This window comes from Pyrus communis, chromosome 1 (assembly GCF_963583255.1).
Source record: "Pyrus communis chromosome 1, drPyrComm1.1, whole genome shotgun sequence".
Taxonomy (NCBI): Eukaryota; Viridiplantae; Streptophyta; class Magnoliopsida; order Rosales; family Rosaceae; genus Pyrus; species Pyrus communis.
This window is the reverse complement of record NC_084803.1, coordinates 29,840,949-29,856,043: the sequence shown is the minus strand read 5'-3', so window position 1 is coordinate 29,856,043 and position 15,095 is coordinate 29,840,949. Positions and strand designations below refer to the sequence as shown.

The window sequence follows — 15,095 nt, the reverse complement described above, 5'->3', positions numbered from 1 at the left end:
ACTTAGTCTTCATGCATAAACTCGATGCTAGTTTATAAACGAGTTTCACCTAATCGTCACAAGTTTATAAACATGAGTAGTGAAGGTTGCTAGTCACAACCGCGTTAATTGAATTCTTGGCAAAAGTATCATGCATTCATAGTTACAATTGCCTCGTCAACACTTATAATTTTCATAGAGCATAATGATCTCTCATTGTATCTCTTCTATGCATTCATGTTGAGAACCATTGGAGAATGATTTGAATTGTCGCATGCATCATCCAATTCAATAACATAAGGAAATTTTGAGAGTTAATTAGTGCATCACGGTTAACTTGGGGTGTTGAGCATCATAGTTAATGAAAAGCAATTGGAGAATCGATTCATATATAAATGTGTCATGTGTGGAGAATGGACCTCTAACTAATCCATCCATCATATTGTTTCCAAAATTCGTTTTACAATCTGCCTAGTTTTACAACTTGTTTTGTTATTTCAATTTTCGTCAAATCAAAACCCCCCTTTACTTTCTTGTTCTTTAGTGTTTAGAATCTGTTTAGTTTATGTTTTAAAGTGTTTTGAATCAAGCCATAACCTTAAATTCGTCCAAAACTGTGTTTAAGGTCAGAAACTGCCTATTTAGTGTTTTTAGGCAGTTTTGAGTCTTTTGAACCTATTTTGAGTCCTTTGAGTCTTTGTGAACGTTTTTAACTTTGTTTTTATGTTTTTGAGTCAGTTTAGAGGTTTTAGCAAGCCCTCCTAATCCCCGGTCTAGAACGATCCCTACTTGCATCTTTACTACAATTTGACAACAAGAGGGTTAATTTGTGTGCTTAACTATTTTCGCATCAAATTTTGGCGCCGTTGCCGGGGATTAGCAAAATTGCTAATCCCTTGTGTTTTTGCCGTATGTTTTTAGTGTAATTTACCTAGTTTTCTTATTTTGTTTTGTTTTCTTGGTTTAGGTACTAGTGCATGACGCGGAGTTCTCAAACTGTGCATGCACATATCTTGGACTTTAACGACGATTTTGAACGTGATTTGAGAAGAAAGAGGAGGCATCCCGAACCTAGTGAACCTAGTTCAAGTTCAGAGGCCGAATCTGAGTTTGAAAGTGTGGAAGAAGAAGTAATGGCAGCGGACAATCGGACCATTAAAGAGCTTTCGGCCTCGGGGTTGGCCAATGCCGCACCATTATGCATTCAATACCCCGCGGCTGCCCAAGGCAAGACCGATGAATTCGAGTTGAAGTCAAGCTTGTTGCACCACATTCCGAAATACCATGGGCTTTCCATGGAAGATCCCAACAAGCATCTCAAGGAGTTCGAGGTTGTTTGTTCGAGCATGACACCCATAAATGTCGATGGGAACATTCTAATGATGAAAGCTTTTCCATTCTCTCTTGTGGAAAAGGCTAAGGATTGGCTTTATGAATTGGCACCCGGGACCGTTACATCTTGGGAGAGCATGAAGAGAGCGTTCTTGGAGAAGTTCTTCCCTACTTCAAGAGTCATCCTCTTGAGGAAGAAAATTAGCGGAATCCAACAAAGTCAAGGAGAATCTTTTCCGGCATACTACGAGCGTTTTAAAGCCCTTGTTGCATCATGTCCTCAACATCAAATGAAGGAGGAGCTTCTCCTTCAATATTTCTATGAGGGCCTTCTTCCCATTGAAAGGCAAATGCTCGATGCTTCGGCGGGAGGTGCATTGGTAGACAAAACTCCTATGGCAGCCAAGACCCTAATCGCAAACCGTGCTCTAAATGCACAACAATATGAAGGACTTGGGCAAAGGGACCCCCCACGGCAACACTTGAATGAGGTAAGTTCTCAATCCGATATTCAATCTCAGATAGCTAATCTTACTTCTATTGTGTCTCAGATGGCCGAAGGAATGAAGATACAAGAACCGATTGTATGTGGTGTATGTTCTATCCAAGGACATCCTTCGGAAAGATGCCCTCAATTGATTGAGAATGGGGGATGGGAGAGTGCAAATGCCATTGGATTTCCAAGCCACAATCAACCAAGGAATGATCCATATTCCAACACATACAATCCGGGTTGGAGAGACCATCCAAACTTCAAGTGGAGGGAGCCTCAACAACCTCAACAACAAGGAGGCTTTAGACAACAACCCCCGGGGTTCTACACCAAGCCATTCGGCCCCAATCCAAACCAAGCACAACCTGCCCAAAACAATCAAGGTACGTCGTTGGACAATGAAACATTTCTTAAATTACTTACCAATTTGTCTCAGGGGCAAGAGAATCAAACCAAAGCCATGCAAAACCAAGACAAAAGGGTGGATCACTTGGAGAAACAAATTGGGCAGATTGCGGAGTTTGTAGGACAATTCCGAGACAAAGGCAAGCTCCCTAGCTCAACCATTGTCAATCCAAAGGGAGGATTCGAATCTGCCAAGGCAATCATGTTGAGAAGTGGTAAGGAGGTCGGAACCACCCCAAGCACGTCCAAAACAAGTCAAGAAGAGGACGTGTTGCTGCAAGAAGAGGAGGAACAAGGAATAAAGGCCACGGCAAGGGTGAAAGAATCTTTGCCGCAGCCCCATATTGTGCCAAAACCGTCCAACATGCCTAAGGTAAGTCCAAATTCGACTTTGTCAAGTTCTATTCCACTAACGTGCCCTTTCCTAGCAGGTTTAGGCAATCAAAGAAGGAGGAGAGTGAAAAGGACATTTTGGAAACCTTTAGGAAAGTTCAAGTCAACATTCCGCTCCTTGATGCAATCAAGCAAGTCCCTAAGTATGCCAAGTTCTTAAAAGAGCTTTGCACAACGAGGAAGAGGATTTCAAACAAGGAGGTGGTCCAGGTAAGTGAAAATGTCTCTGCTGTGTTACAAAGGAAATTACTGCTTAAGACTTTCCACCTCTGCCATCAATGATTCCACCTGACGGGAGCGGGCTAGCAGGCGTTGGCCCATGTTGGACACAGAACTCGCACACTGAACACTAAGTGCGAGGGACTCTTGAACGGCCAACTCATCGGACCGTCCTGACAGCAGCCTACTATCTTTTGGAGTGAGGAGGTTCCTAGCTACTATTGTAGCTGTTGTGGCGTCCTGCATCACGGAGTCTTCACCTGTAAGAAGACCGTGAGAAGATAAAAAAGAAGGGCGCCATACATTACCTTGACGGGGCGCAACCGGATCGCTGCTGAGACTCAAATCTAAGCTAAGGTTCGATGAGTTTGCCATTTTTTTTCACAAGTGTTCAAAGAGAAGAGGTGGATGGAGTTAATTTTCAAAGAGTCGGAGTCGATTTTCAAGAATGGGAATTCTTCAGAGTGTGTTTGTTGTGATGATAGATAGCTCTATAAAATGCCAAGGCGACGCGTCCACCCATTCAGAAAGCCGGATTTTCCTCTGCAAATTTCGACGACGCGTTCGCGGTTTTTCAGAAAACGCGTTCAACTTTGTCAAAAGATATCTGACAAAGTCGAAGACACGTGGAGGCCATCATCACAACTTCACGTCTTTAGCCGACAAGCGCAAATATCGGCGACGCTTTCTCTGCTTTTCAGAAACCGCGTGCAGCTCTGTCAAAAGGAGCCGCACCCGTGACTACTTTTACCGTTCAGAAATCAAAGAGGCGTTCAAAGATCGAAGAGGCGCCACTATTTCAAAAAGCCGGAGTTGCGGGATCAAAACGTTTGTCGACAAAGGTACAAAGTACCACCACTTGATATTATCTCTATATATGTCGACCTTCGTTTTTTTTTTTATGGCAGGGCAAGCCTGAAGAAAATACCCAACTCTCCCTCACCTCTGAGGGCGCACTCCCAGCAAAGCCTCTTGAAATACTCAATTCTTTCTTCTTCCCCAAAGATGATACCAGATGCCTGGAGTACATATGACCCAGGAGGAAACGGCGGATTGAAGCATGCGCTGATTCATTCATCGTTTCTTCAAAAGCAAAGGTATCTCATATCATTAAGGTCAAAAGCAAAAATATCTCATATCATGCTCTTTCCCTGTCCTTTTCTTTGTCCTTGTTATTACTCGCATGGCAAAGTGAAAGAAGCAATCAGCCGGCACTTGGAGTCAGTCTTCCAATCTGGTGCCAACTGCCTGGAATCTATTCCTGATTGCTTACCTAGCGTTGCTCTCGAGTAGTCATCTTCAACGGTTGATACACTTCCAGAGAAGGGACCACTACTGCAAAGATTGAACAAAGAAACAGATAAAGGGGGGAAGCTCAGACCTTCGGGGGAGACCAAAAGAACCATCCTGCTGCCCAGTTCAAGAAGTAGCACAAAGGAAAATCAACGATGGGCAGAAACCAGTTCAAGAGTAAGCCTGTGGAGTCACTATGATCAAAGCCTCAATGCAATTACCAAGGAGAAGAGGGAATTTACACTCCATAACCAGATTTGCGTCCCTAAACTCTTCTCTTTGTTAATTACATTCTGCCATGTTTAGTATGTTTAAGTGCTTTTTGTGTGTTTACTTATGATTTGTGTGAATCTATGCTTAAAACATTGAGGACAATGGTTGATTTAAGTGTGGGGGGGGTAACTAAGATTTTAATGCAAATTCGTGGGATTTTATCACCCATAACTTCAAATGTTGTTCCTTGCTGTTTTAAGGAGTTTCTAAATTGTTTTAGAGTGTTTTAGTGTGTTTTGTTTTATAACTCCGAAAATCACATAAAAATTTGAAAAACTTGTTTTAAAAAGCCTAAAAAGAGTGTTTTGAGTCGTTTTTGTGTGTTTGTGTTTGTTTGAGGTGTTAGTTTTGGTTAAGAGTGTTTTTGCATGCTAATATGAATGTATATGAGGACTATGTTTGAAAACAAACGATTGGGTTGCTATGGAAAAGAGTTGCATCTTATTGTCATTTATAAAGTTATAACTCTTGAAATTATGATCATGGAGGTACCATACTCAAATTGTGGAAGAAGAATAGTGGAGACTACCCTAGTGAGTTATTTTGAGCCTAATTGCTTCTTTGAGAGGGTTTAAATTGTTTCTACTCCTATCGTTTTCTTTCATTTTCACTTTAAATGATCTCATTACTTCTATTTCGTTTGGATGCTAAGAATCATTCTTCTTTGCAGATACCATGTATTTAGTATCATTCATGAATGAACTCAATGAGATGATGTTAGGCTATGCATGTTTAACTACTAAAAGGCTTAATTCCTACCCCTTTGTGTGCTCCATTCACCCTTGTTGCAGCCAAACACTTTAGCCCAATTCTTTCAGCACCCACACCATACTCTACCCATTCTAGCCCATTACAAGCCATACCTTATAGTTTGGGGAATACCAAGGTGATGAAGACTAAAGGTAAATTGAGCTTAGAACAAGATTATGGCATGTACCGAGGTATCCTATGTTGAAGATGCTTCTAAAAAAAAAAGTTATAAAAAAAAAAAAGAGAAGAGAATCAAAGTGGATACAAGTTCCAAATCTCCTCATGATAAGACATAGGGCCTGGATGCCAAAAACAAAGAAGAAAGAAAACAAATGCAAGTGAAGAGCATGATCCTCAAGGACACTCTGGTATGCCCCAAGCTCTAGTATTTCATATCACTTCTTTCGTAACCTATAACCTAAGCCTTACATTACAATCTTGAGAAAAGACCTAGCTGATCATTGAGGATGTATTCATGAGGTGATGGTAAGTGTGTGTGTTATCTATATTCTTAGCATTTGATTTATTTCATGAGATCTACTCAGAAATTGTGCGTTCATTTCAGATTTCATATGTGAGAATTTGGATTCCATTTACATAATTTCACTCACATATGGTTGTGGAGAGATTAAACATTAGGATCTGAGTGAAAATTTGAGTGAAATCTGTGAGGAGTAGAGTTGAGGCGAATTCTATCTTAAGCATTTGGGTATGGTGACCTTGAAGTTGTAAGACATGGAGAAATATCTTTATACGTTACAATTGATACGATTCTTTGAAGTGACAATCTTTTGAGTTGAATGAATGACAAAATCTTCATTGGTTCTTATTAGTTTGTTTAAAGCATGTTTTAACCAAGTTATTTGCAGAATTGGTGAATGTTTGTGGGTGTCATCACTGTAAACCCTCAGGAGACACAACTCCTCCAACTAGGGACACCTAGGGGTTCAAAGGCGTGTTGCACATGCTCAGTGCAATCGTTTGGCCAGCGAAAGTGGTTTAGTTAGATGTTTGTATTTTGTGTGTTTTAGTTTTAAGTTTGCTCGAGGACTAGCAAAAACCAGGTTTGGGGGTATTTGATAAGTCACATTTTGCATGCATTTAAATCTTCCTTATTTGGTGTCTTTGTGATTGTTTTGGATTAAACTAGTTGCGTTTTACATTGTTTTGTGTTAGTGTGCAGCCAAGTGTGTAATAAGATCAATTGGAAGGCAAATGAAGTAAAAACATTCCTTTTGGTAGCTGAGCATTATTCCAAACATGGAAAGGGTTCTTGGGAATTAATTTGAAGTCCAAATATGTGAAATCTAAGACTAATATGGCGGAGGAGATTCAAGAGAAGATGTGATTAGGAAAGTGGTGCTTTGGAGTCACATTGGATGGTTCTAAACAAGGCAAAAACATGCAGATTTCTTATTATTCCACATGACTTATGCCGTGGATTCCATTGCTTTCTCCATTTCATCTGTGCAGAAATCCACCTGCATGATTCAATTAAAATAACCACATGCTTGGACATTGCCCATTCCGTGCATCCATTCATTCCATGCATGTGCAGCTCCCTTATGCACTTCCACATGCATCCCCATTAAACATTCCATACCATTTCAGCACTCCTTCAAGTCCATCCCGTGCATTTCCATTCCCATGCCCAGATTATTATAACCAAGTCAGATTGTCCACTCACTTGTTGCAGCAAGAGCATGTGCTTCTTTGAATACATTAACATTTCCTTGGACATTACACATGCCGTGAGTCTTCCATCTCAGAAACACAATCATTTCCATCACTTAAGCTCTGCCATCTGAATTAAACAAAGCCAAGATCCAATCTGATTGTCTCCCCATCATTAGACTCATTCAGAAATTCACCAAGGGCACTCACTAATTCCCTCTCTCGGATCCATTTTTCCATTACAGACCATATTTTGCTCCAGTTTCTGTCCGCAAGTTACTTCTTCATTTTTCAGTCCCTTAGACACTCTCACATTCTCCCCATTCCATACCATTCGACATTAGTTTCTCCACCCTGATTTACAAACACATTTGGGAGCTCCAACACCGAAGGCACTCTTCAAGGAATTCAACATCAGTTTTGCTTCAAGGGTTCCTTCTACTTAATTCTATGTTCATTCATGTTGTGTATCTTTATGTTAAACATTCTGTAAGCATGAATTGTAACTAATCTTTCTGTAGGGATTCGATGTAGCCTTGCAAAGTTTGCCATGTAATCAAGTTAGAATGCTCATTTTGTCAATCTATTTCTTGTTTCATTCTCCGATTTAATTGTGACTTTGTGAGTTGATTTTAATGTTTGATCACCATTTGAATTAACCACAGGTTGTTTAGCCAAGATTAGAGCACACATCATGCATAATCTTGGTGGATATGTGAATGAATGAAGGGAAGGTTTAGCATACATCCTGCCGAGTTATTCCCTTTGGTTTTATGAAAGTTTCTTGTGCATTACATACTCTAGTTTATGAACCAAAGTTGCACATCACAATTAGGTTCAAGATTAGAGACATTTGATCAAATCCACACATCATATGGTTGATCATATCCAAGTGAAACAAACTCAAGAAATAGGTAGATGAATGAGTATAAACTAACTTAACAAACATGGATTTAATTGAGCAATGGTGAAATCGAATCCCTAGTTTCATTTCCATTGATACTATCTCATTATTTTGGTTGTTGATTCATTTAGTTGTGTTTACTTCTTTTATTAATGCTTTTAAGTAACAACAACAAATCTGCTCAATTTGATTAGTTTGATTCATTTCATAGAGTTCTTGCAAAACAAGTGATTACATAGGTCCAATTAGTCCCTGTGGATTCGACACCCTTACTTGTGCCATTATACTAAATATATTCTAGCATTAGGAAGGAAATATACATCAACAAAAATGGCGCCGTTGCCGGGGAATTAGTGAGTGCCCTTGGTGAATTTCTGAATGAGTCTAATGATGGGGAGACAATCAGATTGGATCTTGGCTTTGTTTAACTCAGATGGCAGAGCTTAAGTGATGGAAATGATTGTGTTTCTGAGATGGAAGACTCACGGCATGTGTAATGTCCAAGGAAATGTTAATGTATTCAAAGAAGCACATGCTCTTGCTGCAACAAGTGAGTGGACAATCTGACTTGGTTATAATAATCTGGGCATGGGAATGGAAATGCACGGGATGGACTTGAAGGAGTGCTGAAATGGTATGGAATGTTTAATGGGGATGCATGTGGAAGTGCATAAGGGAGCTGCACATGCATGGAATGAATGGATGCACGGAATGGGCAATGTCCAAGCATGTGGTTATTTTAATTGAATCATGCAGGTGGATTTCTGCACAGATGAAATGGAGAAAGCAATGGAATCCACGGCATAAGTCATGTGGAATAATAAGAAATCTGCATGTTTTTGCCTTGTTTAGAACCATCCAATGTGACTCCAAAGCACCACTTTCCTAATCACATCTTCTCTTGAATCTCCTCCGCCATATTAGTCTTAGATTTCACATATTTGGACTTCAAATTAATTCCCAAGAACCCTTTCCATGTTTGGAATAATGCTCAGCTACCAAAAGGAATGTTTTTACTTCATTTGCCTTCCAATTGATCTTATTACACACTTGGCTGCACACTAACACAAAACAATGTAAAACGCAACTAGTTTAATCCAAAACAATCACAAAGACACCAAATAAGGAAGATTTAAATGCATGCAAAATGTGACTTATCAATTACCCCCTAAATGCAAAGATCCGGGTAGTTTTACAATTCCGTGCGTTATTGGTAATACTAAGTTTGAACAATGCATGTTAGACTTAGGGGCTTCGATTAATGTTATGCCATACTCTATTTATGCATCTATGAACTTAGGTGAGCTTAAAAATGATGGTGTGATAATTCAATTAGCCGATCGTTCTAATGCATATCCAAAGGGTGTTTTGGAAGATGTTTTGGTACAGGTTGATAACTTGATTTTTCCAGCGGATTTCTACGTGCTTGACATGGAGGATTCACCCCATTCCACCCCATTACCGATTCTATTAGGGAGGCCCTTCATGAAAACAGCCCGCACCAAGATAGATGTGTTTAAAGGAACTTTAACGATGGAATTTGATGGGGAAGTCATTGATTTCAATCTTTCTGAAAGTATTAAATTTCCTAAGGACGATCATTCTTGCTTTTCTATTGATATAATTGATGATTTGGCGCAGGAATTTCTCGATTCTTTGGAGAGGGATACACTTGAAACAACAATTGCACAAGGAATTGGGCAAAAATCTGGTTTTGCCGTGCCTAGAAGTGAAGATGAGGCCGAGATGGTTGCTGCACTTGAGTCATTGCCACAACACTTTGGTAAGCCTCCAAACCCGAGTCCAATTCCTGTTTCGACTAACAAGTTGTTACCTTCAGTGATTCAGGCACCCATTCTTGAGCTTAAACCATTGCCGGATCATTTGAAGTATGTCTATTTGGGAGACAATGAGACGTTGCCCGTCATAGTTTCCTTATCCCTCACAGCAATGGAGGAGGAGAAATTGATTCGGGTGTTGAAAGAGCACAAGACGGCCATAGGATGGACCTTGGCCGACATAAAGGGTATTAGTCCTACAACTTGCATGCATCGCATACTTTTAGAGGAGGGGGCTAAACCAACTAGAGAGGCTCAACGCCGGCTCAACCCTCCAATGATGGAAGTTGTGAAAAAGGAGATTATCAAGCTTCTAGATTGTGGGGTGATCTATCCTATCTCGGATAGCCGTTGGGTTTCACCGGTTCAAGTTGTGCCAAAGAAATCCGGAGTGACTATGGTGAAGAATGAAGAAGATGAACTTGTGCCTACACGCATTCAAACCGGTTGGAGAGTGTGCATTGACTATAGGAAGCTAAATGCCGCAACAAGGAAAGATCACTTCCCTTTGCCATTCATTGATCAAATGCTTGAAAGGTTAGCCGGTCATTCTTTTTATTGCTTTCTTGATGGTTATTCGGGTTATAATCAAATTGTCATAACGCCGGATGATCAAGAGAAGACCACCTTTACTTGTCCATTTGGTACTTTTGCATATCGTCGTATGCCATTTGGTTTATGCAATGCACCGGCCACTTTCCAACGATGCATGGTAAGTATCTTCTCTGATTATGTTGAAAAGATAATTGAAGTATTTATGGACGATTTTAGTGTGTTTGGAGACTCATTTGATGTTTGTTTGCATAATCTCACTTTAATCTTGAAAAGATGCATGGAAACTAACCTTGTTTTGAATTGGGAAAAATGTCATTTTATGGTTAAACAAGGTATAGTTTTGGGTCATATCATCTCTGAAAAAGGAATTGAAGTTGATAAGTCTAAAATAGATCTTGTACGTCACTTACCCTCTCCTACTTCGGTTAGAGAGGTCCGTTCTTTTCTTGGCCATGCAGGATTCTATAGGCGATTTATCAAGGATTTTTCTAAGATTGCACAACCACTATGCCGTCTCCTACAAAAAGAAGTGGCGTTTGAATTCACTAAGGAATGCACGGCATCATTCAACCAACTCAAGGAGTTGTTGACCACGGCACCCATTATTGTTCCCCCGGATTGGAGCCTCTCGTTCGAGCTTATGTGTGATGCGTCCGATTATGCTTTAGGGGCTGTTTTGGGACAAAGAAAGGACAAGAGGCCGCATGTCATCTACTATGCCTCACGGACGTTGAATGATGCTCAACTTAATTATTCCACAACCGAAAAAGAACTCTTGGCTATTGTATTTGCATTAGATAAGTTTAGATCATATCTTCTTGGTACTAAAGTAATTGTTTTCACTGACCATGCAGCCTTGAAGTATCTTCTCACCAAAAAGGAGGCTAAGCCAAGACTCATTCGTTGGATGCTCCTACTTCAAGAATTCGATCTTGAAATCCGAGACAAGAAAGGGTGTGAAAACGTGGTGGCTGACCACCTAAGTAGAATGGTGCGTGAGGAAGAGTCCACCCCCATTTTAGAAACGTTTCCGGATGAGCAACTTCTGTCCATTGAGGTAAGAACCCCTTGGTATGCCGATTTGGTCAATTTCTTGGTGTCTAAGCAAGTTCCTAGTACCCTAAACAAGTTCCAACGTGATAAACTTGTTCATGATGCACGTTTTTATGTTTGGGATGATCCATATTTATGGAAATTCTGCCCATATCAGATTGTGCGTAGATGTGTGCCCGAATCTGAATTTAATTCCATTCTTACATTCTGCCATACTTATGCATGTGGGGGACATTTTGGCACCCAAAGGACAGCCCTAAAGGTGTTACAATCTGGATTTTATTGGCCTAATCTCTTTAAAGATGCTAAAATGTTTTGTGTAACATGCGATAAGTGTCAAAGAACAGGTAACATAGGGCCTAAGGACCAAATGCCGCAACAATCTCTCTCCTTTGTGGAAATTTTTGATGTTTGGGGTATTGATTTCATGGGCCCCTTCCCTCCATCTTTTGGTTTCACTTATATCTTGCTAGCTGTCGATTATGTTTCCAAATAGGTGGAAGCCAAAGCCACCCGTACTAACGATTCTAAGGTTGTTGCAGATTTTGTGAAATCTAATATTTTTGCTAGGTTTGGGATGCCACGAGTTTTAATTAGTGATGGGGGTTCTCACTTTCGTAACCGCACCATTGAAGCTTTGCTCAAGAAGTACAACGTTACTCATAAGGTTTCCACACCTTATCACCCTCAAACTAATGGGCAAGTGGAGGTTTCAAATAGGGAGATCAAACAAGTCCTAGAGAAAACCGTGGGACCCTCAAGAAGAGATTGGAGCTTGCGCTTGGACGATGCATTGTGGGCATATCGTACGGCTTACAAAACTCCCCTTGGCATGTCACCTTTTCGGCTTATATATGGTAAGCCATGTCATTTGCCCGTTGAGTTAGAGCACAAGGCACATTGGGCTGTGAAAACCTTCAATTTGGACATAGACGCTGCTGGAGTTCATAGGAAGCTCCAATTAGATGAACTTGAGGAGATTAGGAACGAGGCTTACGAGAATGCTCGCATCTACAAGGACAAGACGAAGGCTTATCATGATAAGATGCTTCGTACCAAAACGTTCTCCAAGGGGCAGAAAGTGTTGCTTTTTGATTCAAGACTTCGGTTATTCCCTGGTAAGTTACGTTCTAAATGGATTGGACCTCTTGTTGTTACTAATGTTTTTCCTCATGGTGCAGTCCAAGTCCAAAGCTTAAAAAGTGGCCACGAGTTCAAGGTGAACGGACATAGATTGAAGCCATACTATGAGAACTTTGTGGAGCATGTTGTGGAAGAGCTTCCCTTGGGTGCCGTGGGCTCCAATTTGGAGTGATTGGGTTCTTCGTCCGGCTGTACGACGTTAAAGCAAGCGCTACTTGGGAGGCAACCCATGCATTCAACAAAGGAAGACCTAGAAAGCACTCCAATTCCAGATTTGCGTTCCTAAACTCTTCTCTTTGTTGCTATTTCGTTTTTGCCATGTTAAGTTGTTTAGTTGTTGTTTTGTTTGTTTGTTTGTTAATTGTGTGAGTCTATGCTTGAAACATTGAGGACAATGTTTGATTTAAGTGTGGGGGGGGGGGGTAACTAAAGTGTTGTGATGCAAATTCGTAGGGTTTTATCCACCATAACTTCTAATGTTGTTTCTTGCTGTTTTTAAGTGTTTTTAAACTGTTTTAGTGTGTTTTGACTTAAAAATTCGAAAATCCCATAAAAATTTGAAAAATTGTTTCAAAAAACCCAAAAAGAGTTGTTTTTGTGTCTTAGGGTACCTTCCAACACAATGATGAGGATTTGGTTTTAATTGCATGACTATTAAAGAATGTTGTAAACATGGCTGGAAGTTGATTTGTGCTTTGGTTTATGCTTGGTTATGGTTATAGCTTATGAATTCACATGTAATCACAAAAAGAGAAAATCAGTTTTTGTAACATGCTTGAAGGAAGAAACTCAAACGAAAGCTACATCCTTGTGAGACTTGAGCCTATAACGTTCTTTGGAGAGTATAAATCTGTGATTTCTTGTTTTCTAAAGTCGTTGCATGATCTCATCATTCTTTGCTTGGTTGCTACTTGGAATGCATTTCATTATAGTTCCAAATACTAGAACTCATGCCCATTTCATTCAAAGCATGATATTGATTGCATAACATACAATAAGATGAAGTTGTTAGTCAAGCCAAAGCCAAAAAGCCTATCCCTTTTCACATGTATTGTAGGATTACCCCTTTTTGAGCCTTTTCAAGCTTATTTTCTTTGTTAGCCACATTATCCTTACCTAGCCTAGATTAGGACTTCCCATACCCTTGTTCTTAAAGGATAGTGAAGCATGATTTAGAATGAACTCCTTTTGATCAATATATTGCAGAAAATAAGTGTGGGGGAAGATAATAGGGCACGGCCAAAGAATGAAATAAAGAAAAAGAAAAAGGAAGAAAAAAAAAAATTTCGTGGAAAAATAAAAAGAAATTAGAAAAGTGTTGAAAAGAAAGAAAAAGAGTTGAAAAATAAGTGAGAATGATCTCACGAGTATTGGTTATTGAAGGAAGGGTCCAAAAGAGTGAATTTGACCCTAATTGTGCATGAATCTTCCCTTGTGTTTAAAAGTTGATTTCTGCCATTAAAAGTGAGTTTAGGTGTCAATTTCATTACTTTGCTTCCTATTGCTTTAAGAACCTTTGTTTTACTTTACCTTTCTTTGTTAAACCATTACCCTTAGCCCCGTTACAACCCTCAACTTCTATCTTGATGTTATGTGTTCAATTTGTGGAGTTTGAATTTGGTATGAGCGTATGGAATCACTGGTTCTCATTCTAAGTAGTAGCATTCCATTCATGAGATCATATTCATGTCATTGTCGTAAATCCAGAAAATGCTTTCTTTGATTTAACATATGTGAGTGTTAGAATTCATATTTACATCAATCTCTTCACATATACCTAGTGTAGGGCGTGGAGTTAGAAAATCTGTGTCAAAATTGAGTGCATTCTAGTAAGGAATTGAGGGAATTCTCTAAGGCATGTTACTACATTCAAAATGATGTTTTAATTGATTAAATGTGAAATAATAAGTGGTAACTATGATTAAGTGTTTGTTGAAGTGTAAAGTAAGCTAAATGTTGTGGGAATGATGTTCTATATTGTGTCATGTTCGTTTGAAATCCCTGAGATACATGTTGGAAGGTTTAGAATGTGTTTTGGTTTGTTTTTAGTTTCTTTCGTTTTGTTTTGCTCGAGGACTAGCAAAAGCTAAGTGTGGGGGAATTTGATAGGAGCATATTTAGGCGACTTACTTAGCTTGTTTTCGTGCATTTATATTGTTAATTCATAGTTGTTTTAGTAGTTTAAGCCTTTTTCGTGTGTTTTTAGGTTCATATGGCTAAGGAAGCAAAAAGATGCATTTTGGAGCATTTTGGAGCAAAATTGGACTTGGAATGGATAGCTTATGTTTGGAGCAAAAGGAATGGACGAAATTGAAGGATTCCTAATCCATATCAGCCACATGCACATTCAATCATTCACACCAAAACCTTGCACATGCTTTCCCATTTCATTATTCATTCTCTTTGCACCACCAATTCAGCCACATGCATTCCCCTTACAATTTCAGCCATCCCACTTCATCATTGCACATGCATTCACCCTTTAATCCATTGCAGCCACATGCACTCCCATTTTCTCCCAAAACATTGCACATGCATTTTCAGCTTTCCACCAAGTTCCTAGCTGTCATATTCCCTCTTTTTCACCTATAAATAAGCACCCATTGCAGCCACAAATCACTCACTCTTCCATATTCAGAAAACCATCTCATATTCACATTCATTCACGCCAGAAATTCATTCCCTCTCTCTAACACAGCCATACTCCACCATTCTTCATATTTTCTGCCCAAAAACACTCCTTGCCTTCCCCTACATCCATCCCTACTCTAAACACATCATTCTACATCAT

The 15,095-nt window shown here is 39.7% G+C and overlaps 1 protein-coding gene across 1 annotated transcript in view; it reads left to right on the top strand.

Annotated features, from left to right (window-relative positions):
- Positions 1-1,229: 1,229 nt before the first annotated feature.
- Positions 1,230-15,095, top strand: part of LOC137725742 (uncharacterized) — a gene marked incomplete at its 5' end in the record, with an annotated part of 66,026 nt that continues 52,160 nt past the window's right edge. The window contains 4 exons of the mRNA XM_068464519.1: positions 1,230-1,721; positions 2,630-2,833; positions 3,049-3,065; positions 8,870-9,471. Of these exons, the coding sequence (XP_068320620.1) occupies positions 1,230-1,721; positions 2,630-2,833; positions 3,049-3,065; positions 8,870-9,471 (1,315 nt within the window). The remainder of the gene's footprint in view (positions 1,722-2,629; positions 2,834-3,048; positions 3,066-8,869; positions 9,472-15,095) is intronic.